The following is an 11,298-nucleotide window of genomic DNA, read 5'->3' as shown; positions in this document are numbered from 1 at the left end:
GGGGGGGGGGGGAACTAGCAGCCGACTGCCAACTGGGGGCCGGAAGTTCCCCAGCAGCCAACCGCCCACCGGGGGGCTGGGGACAGTGGGAGAAAAAAAATTTGGGCTCAGCCCACCCCCTGCACAAAAGTCTGTGGGGAGAGGGGAAAGGGCCATGGGGGAAGGGAGTGAGGCTGGGGCTGGCACTGGGCAGGGATCAGACTCAGGGCTGGGGTCCGCTGCACCCATCCACCTGCCCCTTCCCCCATGCCAGGGCTCATTGCCTGTTGCCGGCATCCACCACCTCCCACCCCTGCACTGGCTCTGTCTGCCTCCCTGCACCAGCTGCAGTGTGGCCCCAGCCCCGCACCACCCGGGGAGGCACGGAGCTGGAGGAGAGCCAGCCTCAGCTGTGCCACCAGGCCGGAGGAGATGGGGCCCCAGGGATCCCCGCCCCACCCCATCTAGGTCATCCCCAGGAAGAGCCTGGTGGCTCCTGAGGAGTCATGGTGCCAGGGAGCCAAGGGGGGCACATGGCCCCCCAACTCCTTGCATAGGGCAAGGGCAGGCTGCAGCTGCAAGGCAAGCTGGGCTCTGCTTGCTCTGCACCTCCACGCCTAGCTGCAGCCTTTGTAAGTGGCACGCCGCCATGTGTGTTCCCCCACTGGGCAGCCTGGGCAGCAAGGCACATGGCACTGTGCCACGCCACCTTCAAAGGCTGCAGCAAGGCATGGAGCAGGCAGAGCTCAACTCGCCTCACAGCTGCAGCCCACCCTTGCCCTGTGCAAAGATCGGGCGGGGTCATATGCCCTCAATGGCTCCCCAGCACCATAACTCTGCCTCCCCTGGCTCTCTTGCAGTACATGCAGTGGCGGGAGCCACTGGACTCCAATTGCCCCATGACCTAGCCCGGCCAGGGCCCCATTCTCCACGTGTATATTAAACACATACAAGATATATTACACACACACACACATTTTCCAGCACAGCAAACATTATGAAGCATTCTGGAAAGGTAGTTGTCACGTCTTCTGGCAGGGGAGTGAGGGGGCAGAGGGAAAGCTGTAAGTTCAACACCCCTAGCCCCCACAAACTTTGATGCACCCTCTTCCCTAGCAGGCATGAGGCTTCTGCTGTTAGTGGCAGCAAGGAGGTGGGAGCAGTGTCTGCACCTGTTCTACCTCCACTAACACAAGCAATAATAATAACCCCCAGCACCACCAGCATGACAAGCACCAGCATGACAGTCTTCTCAACCCCAAATTCAGTTCCCAGCTTGAGCCTCCCAGTGCCAGAGGAGGAGCTGGATCTGGAACCAGGGGAGCTCAGTGCCATAGTCAAGGAAATTCTGGGGAACGAGGGGGAATCTGAGTTTCTGCTCTACATCCCTCAAATTTCCCCTAAAGCCAGGTCTCCTTCTCCAGAATGCACTGTGGAGGAGGTTGTGGAGGCAGGTGGAAAAGAAACAATTCAACACCGTGGGGAGCACCATGGGGATGCTGATGCATATCACGAGGTACCAGCCCCTTCCTCTTGCTCCTCCTCAGCCTGGCACCAGTGGGAGCATGCTCAAAGGGAATTCCCCTTCTCACTCCAAAGCCCCCGTCCTCCAGAAGCAGAAGCAGAACCAGGCCACCCTGGACCAGTGGGGGAAAGGTGGGGACAAACAAGGACATGTTCCCAAGGCGAGTGAGGTCACCCAGAGTATTGGGGAGATGCTTGCTCTGGATGGCCAGCCCTTCTCTTTAGTTGAGTGGTTCAGGTGGCTCATGACACCCGTGGCCCCATCCTGGTCACCCAGAGTATTGGGGAGATGCTTGCTCTGGATGGCCAGCCCTTCTCCTAAGTTGAGTGGCCAGGGTGCAGGAGGCTCATGGCGTTCATGGCCCCATCATACCAAGTGCCCACACACACCATATTCAGCAGGACAGTGGTGCCCTCCCTGCATGAGGCATGCAGGGAGTACTTGAGGGAGGAGCTGCACAAGGCAGGTCTGCAGGTGGCCTTACACTTCACCTTGGACATATGGAGCAGCCGGGGTGGAGATCATACCTACCTGTCCCTCACAGAGCACTGGTGTGATCAGTCAAGCCGTCAGTGGGCTCTCCTTCAAGCCAAGGTGATGGATGAGTCCCACATGGCAACAGAGATCATGGGAGCCATGAACCACATGGCGCAGGGGTGGCTCATTGGGCAGGGTGAGTTTATGGTTATCAACAATGAGGCCAATATGGTCAAGGAGGTCTGCAATGCCAACTTTGTTGGCATCCACTGTCTGGCACACAAGTTCCACCTTATAGTCAGGGATGCCTTGGAGGGGGACAGGGCTGCCAGTGAGGGCACCATCACTACCACACAGCTCATTTCAAAATGCAGGAAGGTGGTGGGCTACTTCCACTGGAGCATCAAGGTGGGCAAGATTCTGTGGGACAGACAGGCAGAGCTGAGCATCTTACAGTGTAAAATCATGTAGGTTGTGGAGACTCGGTGGAACTCCACATACCTGATGCTTGAAAGGCTAGTGGAGCAACAGAAGGCCATCCATGAGATGGCCTTGCTCGGGGAGATTGGGATCAGCACCACCCTTAACAAAAGAGAGTGGGATACTGTCTCCCAGATCTAAGTGGTCCTCAAGCCATTCCTCAAGGCCACCGAGAACCTCAGTGCTGGTGATGCCTGCCTTAGCCGGGTGATTCCCATAGTGAGGGAGCTTCAGAACCAAACGGAGAAGTTCCAGGGGATCAATGTTCATGGCTAGAGCAAGCTGCAATCACCAGAGGGCAGGCACTACTGAAGCAGCTGAAGGTTGGCATCAAGAAATGGTTGGATCTGTTGCAGTCCAGTATGGTCCATGTGTTAGTGCCTATGTGTGACCCAAAGGTGAAGGGGAGCATGTGCACCAGCAAAACCCTGGATCACTGGATGGAGGTGCTGGTGAGCAGGGTCAGGGAGGCAGAAGGGCAGAGGCAGGGGGACATGGAAGAGGGGGATCTACTGTCCCATGCCAGCACTCCATCCACCAGCCAGTCTGCTCCACCACAGGTGCTGCCAATGTGGGCCAAGGGCATGGCTTCCATGTTGGGGTCCAGAGGCACCAGACCCCAGCATCGGGCAGGTAGCGCCAAGGCCTCAGTGGCTACCTATCTCATCAAGGATGTGGAGCCGCTGCTCTGCAACCCGTTGGCCTCCTGGGCAAGCCACAGCCAGATGTGGCAGGATCTGGCCACGGTTGCCCGGGAACACCTGTCCTGTCCACCAACCAGTGTTCCAAACAAGAGAGTGTTTAGCATTGCTGGGGATGTTGTGATATCCTACCACACCTGCTTGAATCTTGGTTTGGTGGAGCAGCTGGTGTTCCTCAAGGTGAACCTCCCACTGCTGGGGTTCCCCAAGCTCCACGTGCAGACAGAGTGAGTGTCACCCTCCTCACTCTGTCTGCACCTATTTCCTTTTTAACGTGTTTTTTTAAAACCATTTAATGTCCCACTCTCAGAGCTGGAGGCAGCACTCACTGTATCACCAGGCAGCAGGAAAAGAATATACTCTGCTGAGCTCCTGTGCCAGGATGAGCTTGGTGGTATGCGCTGGGGCTATGAGAAGGAAGAGGTCCCAGGTCCTGGGCATGACTTAAAACTGCACCCTGCCAGGGTCAGGAGCCCTGGTGGGACTGCCAGTGGCATGGCAGCCCCCAAGAAATGCCAGGACCACAAACTTCTCTAGTGAAAGGTGGGTAGGAGGTACCTTATAACCTCCAGCCACCCCACACACACACACACACACAGTCCTGGCTGGGGAAAACCCAGACCTGTAAGATCTTTGAGAGGCCTGAGGCTTACTGGTTGCAGTAGAGTTGTGATGCTACAGGTGAGCTGCCTTGGATGCCATCTTCAAGGCATGGGCAGCAGTTTTAGGGGAGGTATGGAGCTGCAGAATGGATGTCACCTCTAGAGATCGGAGGCCTAAAAGGGCAGCCTCCTGCCTGGGAAACATCTGAATCAGTTTTGCATGGCAAGCAAAAGAGGGGTGGGCAGTTGGCCCAGAAACAGGTGGGTGGGCGAAGATCTAAATGGCACTGGGAAGGCCCCCTGTTACAGGCTACCAGCCCTGCTGGTTTCATCCCACTGTGCCTTAACGCACACAAAGTCACATGTCATGAGTTTTGCTTTGAACAGTTTGAGGTTCAGAAGAGGCTATCTCAGAAGAGGCTACCATCCCTGCTGTTTTCATCCCACTCTGCCTTAACACACATGGCACAAGTTTTGCTTTGAACGGTTTAAAGTACAGTTTCACAAAAAACCCTGCGCCTATCTCCTTGAAACTTGGCAGGCTTCATGCCCTCAGAAGGCACTACCATACCTACAATTTTCATCTGAATCAGGCAAGAAATGACAACATTATAGGCATTTCAGTGATTCTCCGTTATAGCCTGTGACTGAATCACTGAAACAACCTTGAAACCCCGAAACAGTTTCAGCTGAATCGAAATGGAACAGTGATCCGAAACACCGAAACAAATCACTGTCCTCTGAAATGGCCAAATCTGAAACTGAAACAAAACATAGCCATTTCGGACAACCCTACCGACCATAGTACCTCCTTTGTGTACTAAAGTTAAATAAACAGTGAAGCCCTGCCTCAGTGGCCTGCAAATGGGACACCTTTACTCTTCCTTTAATCCCTTGTTGTCTTATTATTTTATTAGATGGATGAATCGTCTGGGTCTTGCAGCCATTGGTTACACACCTGATGACAAGGATCTTCGGCCAGATGAAGGTAAGGCTTCTGTTATTTTAACTGAAATGCTTTGGAGAAAAATAAAGTTCAGAAAATTGTCTGGTTAACTGAATCATGATATGAACAAAATAGGACATAAATATCTCACAATTGAGTTCTGCATTAATATGTATGCAGTATCTTTTAACCATTTTATGTTTCATAGATATGCAGACCCTTTTCATATATTTAACTGAGCCATCAGCAGAGAAAATAAAATTCAGAATAATCCTTTGAAAAGTCAAAGAAAGGATCTTGGGACAATCTTAGGAAAACAACATTTTGATGAATATAGTATGGCTGTTTTACATTTGGTATAAAAATGATAAATAAAAGAATTAGGATCATATTGTGTCTTGCTCTGCATAGCATTCTGTTAGTGCCATCAGATAGGGAGTCATCCTGAAAGGAGAGTGTCATAATCACTGGGCAAGCTGCGCTAAAGAATCCTTCCTGAGTGCACCATTCAGATAGCAGACTTCGTTCCCTTAACCCAGGGGTGTCCAACTGGTGGCCCACAGGCCGTAAGCAGCCCACAAGGGGCCAGCATGTGGCCTGTGCACCCCTGCAGCCACCTCTCCCGCTGCTGCACACTGCTGCACACCAGCACTGCCCACATGGTAGGAAGAAAGTGCATTTTTGAAGCCTGCCTCCACATCATACGCCCTGCCTTAACCCATTGAGAAGCTAGAGCTGCATGTTACAAAGAGCTTGTACTGGATCTCTTGGTTGTGCTCCATTGTTTCTCAATTTCTAAACACAACAAGCATGAGTGTTCTTTGGCACCTGCAAGGACCAGTGATTGATTAAAGTGAACTCCCTTTGAAATCAAATTAAGATAGGCGTATAACCAGCGCTGATGCTTTTGAGAGTCTCACTAAGCACATATGCATCTTTGGTCCCCTGAATACCTTTGAAAATTGGGTGCTGAAAGATGTGGGGGGAAAAATGCGCATTACTGGAAGTGTTACCTGGAGCCGGGTCCTCAGCATCTGTATAGATTGGGTGCTTCAGCAGGGCTTTTTGGAGCTTTTATCTAATAACTGATCCAATCAGCTATTAGATAAAAGTGCCAAAAAAGCCCCACTAAAGCACCCAAACTATACAGACATTGGGGAAGCCGGGTCCAACTAACAGAGTGCCTCTTCTGGGCATGTGGTAGGCTTGGCATGGGAGCACACTGGGTTGAAAGTAAAGCATCATTTCTGGGTTTGTTATTTACATGTCTGCAAGCAGATATTTTATAAAATAGCACATAGGTTTCTAGGTGCTCTTGAAAATTTTACTTTGGCCATATTAAAGAAAAAATGTTTCAGTTATATTCTGATAATGTTGTCAAAACTATCTTTTTAGTAATCACATCAATGAAATATTAAATGTTTTATTAGCAGATTACTGGAGTGAAAGTGACCAGGACGATACTGATGGCTCTTTAACTCTGAAACAGGAAGGCTCTTCAACACTGTGTGACACCTATCATAGAACACCCTCAGTAAGTCATCCTCTACTATGCCAATAAATAAACTTCTGTGATTCCTTGGTTTGCATGCTGCTTGTTTTACAGTGATATATATACAGAACAGAGGTGGGACTTAGATGTAAGCAAAGAGAATATTATATAGGAACTAATATTATATTACTATATATCAGGGGTGGGCAATTATTTCAGGTGGAGGGCCGCTTACCCAGTTTTGGCAAGCTGTTGAGGGCTGCATGGGTAGCCCTGCCCCTTCACAGGGGCCCCACCTCCTGGTCACCATCTTGGGACCAATGTCCCAATGTCTTGGGACCAATGTCTCAGGGCCAGCACCAGTGGGGCCCAAAGCGGGGTGCAGGCCCAGCTCCATATAGCTCCTGTCAGCCAGGACCCTGTACTCCTGTCACCCTGCTTTGGGCCCTGCTGGTGCTGGCCCCAGGACATTGGTGTGGGCCCCATGCTCCCACTGACTCCCACACCCGCTCACTCCCAGTGCCCCCACAGTACAGGCAGGGGCTACTCCCTGACCCCCTGCTCGCTGGCAAGGAAGGAGCTGGTGCTGAATGTGGGGAAAAGAGGCCCCTCTCCCAACCATGGTCCGTGCTCCCTTCTGCAGCCGCTTGCAGCCTTTGCGGGGTGAGCAGGTATAGGCAGCCCCACATGGGCTGTGAGCAGCTGCAGAATGGGGTGCTGGCCATGGGGAAGGTGAAGGGTCACTTTTCCTGTGCACAGTACCAACTTGTAACCCACCCCCACTGCCTGCCTGGGCCCCGCGCCGGCTCTGGGCTCGCTTGTTGGGGCTGCGCCATGACGGTAGCAGCTGCTTGGCATAGTGGAAAGTAGCCCCCCCGTTTGCCACACCAGGCAGTGTTTGCTGCTGCTGCCCACCCAGAGTTTGCACACTGGGCAGCACAGAGGTGGCAGTGGCAGCTGCATACTGCCCAGTGCAGCAAACGGGAGGGGGGGTCGCTTTCCTCTGCACCGAGCAGCTGCCGCCACCATGGCACAGCTCTGATGGGTGAGCCCAGAGCTGGCGTGGGGTCCAGGCTGGCAGCGGGAGTGGGTTACAAGCCGGTGCTGAGCATGGGAAAAGCAGCCCCTTCCCTGCCCCGTGGCCAGTGCGCCATGCTGCAGCTGCTTGCAGCCCATGTGGGGCTGCCTGTGCCTGCTCAGGACAGCCCTGCACAGGCTGTGAGTGGCTGCAGCAGGGAATGCCGACCATGGGGCAGGAAGGGGCCGCTTTTCCCCACACACTGCACCAGCTCCTTCCCTGCCTGGGGTCCTCCCCTGCCCTTCCCCACCCCTTGTCTGAGTTTCCCGCACCGGTGCAGCCGAGGAGTCACATAATCCCAGGTCAGAAGCCCCTGCTTGGGCTTCCAGCTCGGGGGGTGGGGCTGGGCAGGCCCTACTGTTGCAGGACGCCACTGGGGCTTCCTCTGGGTCCTACTGCCCCTTGCTGCTGTCATTTTTTAGAGGAACCAAGGAGAGATAAATATTAATTTTCTAAATGTTTTAGGGGCCCCGTGGGCTAGATAGAATGGCCTCGCAAGCTAGATTCAGACTGTGGGCTGGATTTTACCCACCCCTGCTATATAGAGAGAAACATAGAGAAGTAAGGCTGGAAGGGACCTCCATAGGACATTTAGTCCAACCCCCTGTCTGAGGCAGGCCCCCCTGCCTGAGGCAGGAATATATACATTACTACAGGGGTTGTGAACCAGGAGTACCCGGGGGGTACTTTGAAAGGTCCCAGGGGGTACACGGGGTGGGCAGGGATAGAGTGCCGCTACCCTTCACCGCTGCCTCACAGGAGCAGGGCCAGGGTGGGGCGAAAGCAGGGCCATACAGATGCTGTGCTGCTGCTACTCCACCACTCACCATACCCCCAATTCTACGTCTAGCTGCTCGCCTACCCCCACCGGGTACATTTACTAAAAAAGGGGCTGCCAGGAGTACACTTATTAAAAAAGGTTAAAACCTCTTGCATTACTATATATATTACTAATAAGATAAGAGCAGGAGTGAATATTTAAAATATATTATTCAAAGGAAAGAAAGGCTACTGTGTCAGTCTCCTGTAGCCAAGTCAGTTTTCTTTCTTTTTAAAAAAACCTGATACAATATAGAAATATAACTGAATTATGAACGAAATGTCCTGAGATCAGATAATCTCTGATAAGCAAAGCTTTATATCCTTATGCCATAATTACTGGAAATGAAGATCTTTAGATCACAATCACACAATAGCTCTGATCTGGAGAATAAACTTTCTAAGAAGCATATTTTAAAGACAAATTTCTTCCAAAACACACCAATTTATTTTACAATATTTTTCATGAGAAGTATTGTAACATGAAAAGTAACTAACAGAAACACTTTGTATGCAGTGCATGGGTGGACAGTCATAACTGATAAAAGCATTAACTCTATGCAATATATGGGCAGGCTCTGATAGCTGCTGAAAGTATTGCTGGTATACAGAATATGGACAAGCTGTGATATTCAACCTGTATTTCGAAGTGCAGATAGGACTGTTTTCTATTTTTCTTTCAGATTTTTCTTCAGCGTGAATGACATGATCCTCACACAACCAGAACCAAAGAAAAAGAGACTGAGGCAACAGCATCACATGGGTGAAGTTCAGACTGATTTTCACCCATGTGATGCTGTTTTATCAACCAGGATACAGGTTAAGCCCCTCCCTTTCTGTTTTTCCACTTTTTTGCCTTTTTATTTTTATTAAGATGATAAACAGACCAAGCAGAATTTAATTAACTTGATTTGGATAAGCTCAGCAGTCCCCTAAAATTTAAATGTCTTCCTGGGAGCTGAAATTTGTTTTTGTTTTTTCTTCCTGTTTGGCTGGAACATCTACCCCCTGAAAAGAAAGGAAATTCAGTTATTGTTTCCTTGGGGGCTTTCATGTCTTCCTTACAACACACCATTGGACTGGGTGTAAGCTGGGTAGGTCTTTAGAAAACCTGTACCAGTGCTATGCTGTCCCTTCCAGCAGGAGTTGCTCTTGGGCAGAGAATGTGTCAAAACAAGAATAGGGAGTGGTTAAAAACATAGTGCTTACATAAAGTATAATCCCATTAGTTGTCTTCTTTTCTAAGAGGCTTATAATAGGACATACCAAAACACACAGATCAGACCATTTGGTTAGAACTAACTGTATACTGTAATTTATGTCTAGAGTTTTTCCTGTGTCTCTTCACTGTTCTGTCTAACAGCCAGATGCTTTGATTATTTTTAGGTGAATTCTTCAAGTCCATTCCCTGAACCCAAACATGGCCGACATTTTTCAAGTGAATCAACTTATTCTCATTCTTCTGCGGAGGATTCCCGACAAGATGCCACAGGAAGTACACATTCATCAGGATGCAGGCCTTCCTACCGAGAAAGGCGCTCATGGCAGGACCTGATAGAGACCCCTTTAACCAGTTCAGGGCTCCATTTTCTTCAGACTGTTCCTCCTGACTCAGAATGCATAAGTGGTCGACCTGGAATGTCACCAGATAAGCGAAGACAAGCAACATTACCAGTCCAAAGACGTCACAACCATGAACGGGATGGGCCTTTCCCACTAGCGGAATGTCAGAGAGGACATAGTTCTCACAGTAGGCCTCAGAAACAACGTAGTCAGAGCCTTCCGCGAAACAGAGATGTCAGGAGCAAGGGATGTGTAAAGTCTACAGGAATATCAGAAGAGATGCCAGAAGAGAAACTTCTTATTAAAAGGCAAAATAGTTTCTGTAATGAAGGTATGGTTGTGCAAGGATTGTAACCCAATAATCTCCACTGAATTCAGTTAGCACTTTGCCATTGACATCAATGATGCATGACTGATGTGTGACTGATTTCTTAATTTCCAAAAAACCTTAATCCTGGACACCTCATCAGTTACCTTGCCATAGTTGCCACCCCTTAGTTTTGGTTGAGATTATCTACCTATGTTCAGATTCCAACTTTAGTTTTAACCAAAATGTTCTGATTTTATCAATACCTGAACTGGGGGAAGGTGTTACGTGCTAATTCCACATACCAACTTGCAGAATCCTTGACCTTTTCAGGGTCATTCATTGCTCTCTCACCTACCTGCATCATTGTTAAAAAAATTATAAACTTTCTTTCAGAAAATACAAAGGAAATACAAGAAAGTACAGATGGTCTGCAACAGTTGTACAGGTCTTTGGAACAAGCTAGCTTGTCGGCCTTTGGAGAACAGCGACCATCCACCAAGCAGGAATTCCGCAGGTCTTTTGTAAAGAGGTGCAATGACCCAATAGTCAATGAAAAGCTTCATCACATAAGAGTTCTCAAGAGCACTTTAAAAGTAAGCTTTTATCATTTATTATTTTTATGTTTAACATGATATTGTAACATTGTAACCTCTTAACATGTTCAATGTTTAGATGTAAGCAAAGAGAATATTATATGCATATTATTATTATGACTGGCAAAATGCCTGTCATGAATGACAGGGAGTATGGGGCAGAGCTGGGATGGAGACCCACGTCCAGCCCCACCCCCTTCCCCAGCCGCTCCAGGTCCAGCCCTGCCCACCCTCCTGCTGCCGCTCTGAATCCTGCCTCGCTCCCCCCCTGCTGCCACTCCAGGTCCTGCCTTTCTCCCTCCTCATTGCTGCCACCATTCTTGGTCATGTCTCACTCCTCCTGCCACTCTGGGTCCAGCTCCATTCCAACCCTCCTCCCTGCTGCTCTGCATGCAGGGGACATGGCGCGAGGGTGCATGGGGGGTGGGGGTGGCTGTAAGGCATGGCACGGGGAGCACTTGCTGTTTGCGTGGTGTGGGGAACAGCCCTGGGGTGTGGTGCCCGGTGCGTGGGGGGGGGTGGCAAGTGCCATGGCATGGGGAGTGGCCACGGCAGGGAGAGCACATGGCGGCTGCAGCAACATGGTGTGGGGGGAAGTCCTGAGGTGTGGGGGGCATGGTGCATTGACTGCACCGGGGGGTGTAGCACGCAACCATGGGGCATGGCATGGGAAGTGGCCACAACACAGGGGCGCAGGGAATACTTGCCAGTGGCAGCCACATGGCATGGGCAG

At 50.5% G+C, this 11,298-nt stretch overlaps 1 protein-coding gene across 1 annotated transcript in view; it reads left to right on the top strand.

Moving 5' to 3' along the window:
- LOC109300639 (connector enhancer of kinase suppressor of ras 2-like) overlaps positions 1-11,298 on the top strand; it is a 152,060-nt gene that overhangs the window by 138,621 nt on the left and 2,141 nt on the right. Inside the window, exons 7-10 of the mRNA XM_019521384.1 lie at positions 4,682-4,752; positions 6,144-6,244; positions 9,486-9,993; positions 10,366-10,565. Coding sequence (XP_019376929.1) covers positions 4,682-4,752; positions 6,144-6,244; positions 9,486-9,993; positions 10,366-10,565 — 880 coding nt within the window. The remainder of the gene's footprint in view (positions 1-4,681; positions 4,753-6,143; positions 6,245-9,485; positions 9,994-10,365; positions 10,566-11,298) is intronic.

Source organism: Gavialis gangeticus, unplaced genomic scaffold, assembly GCF_001723915.1.
Source record: "Gavialis gangeticus isolate Ggan-Ray unplaced genomic scaffold, GavGan_comp1, whole genome shotgun sequence".
NCBI lineage: Eukaryota > Metazoa > Chordata > Crocodylia > Gavialidae > Gavialis > Gavialis gangeticus.
This window is presented reverse-complemented; position numbering and strand designations above follow the sequence as displayed.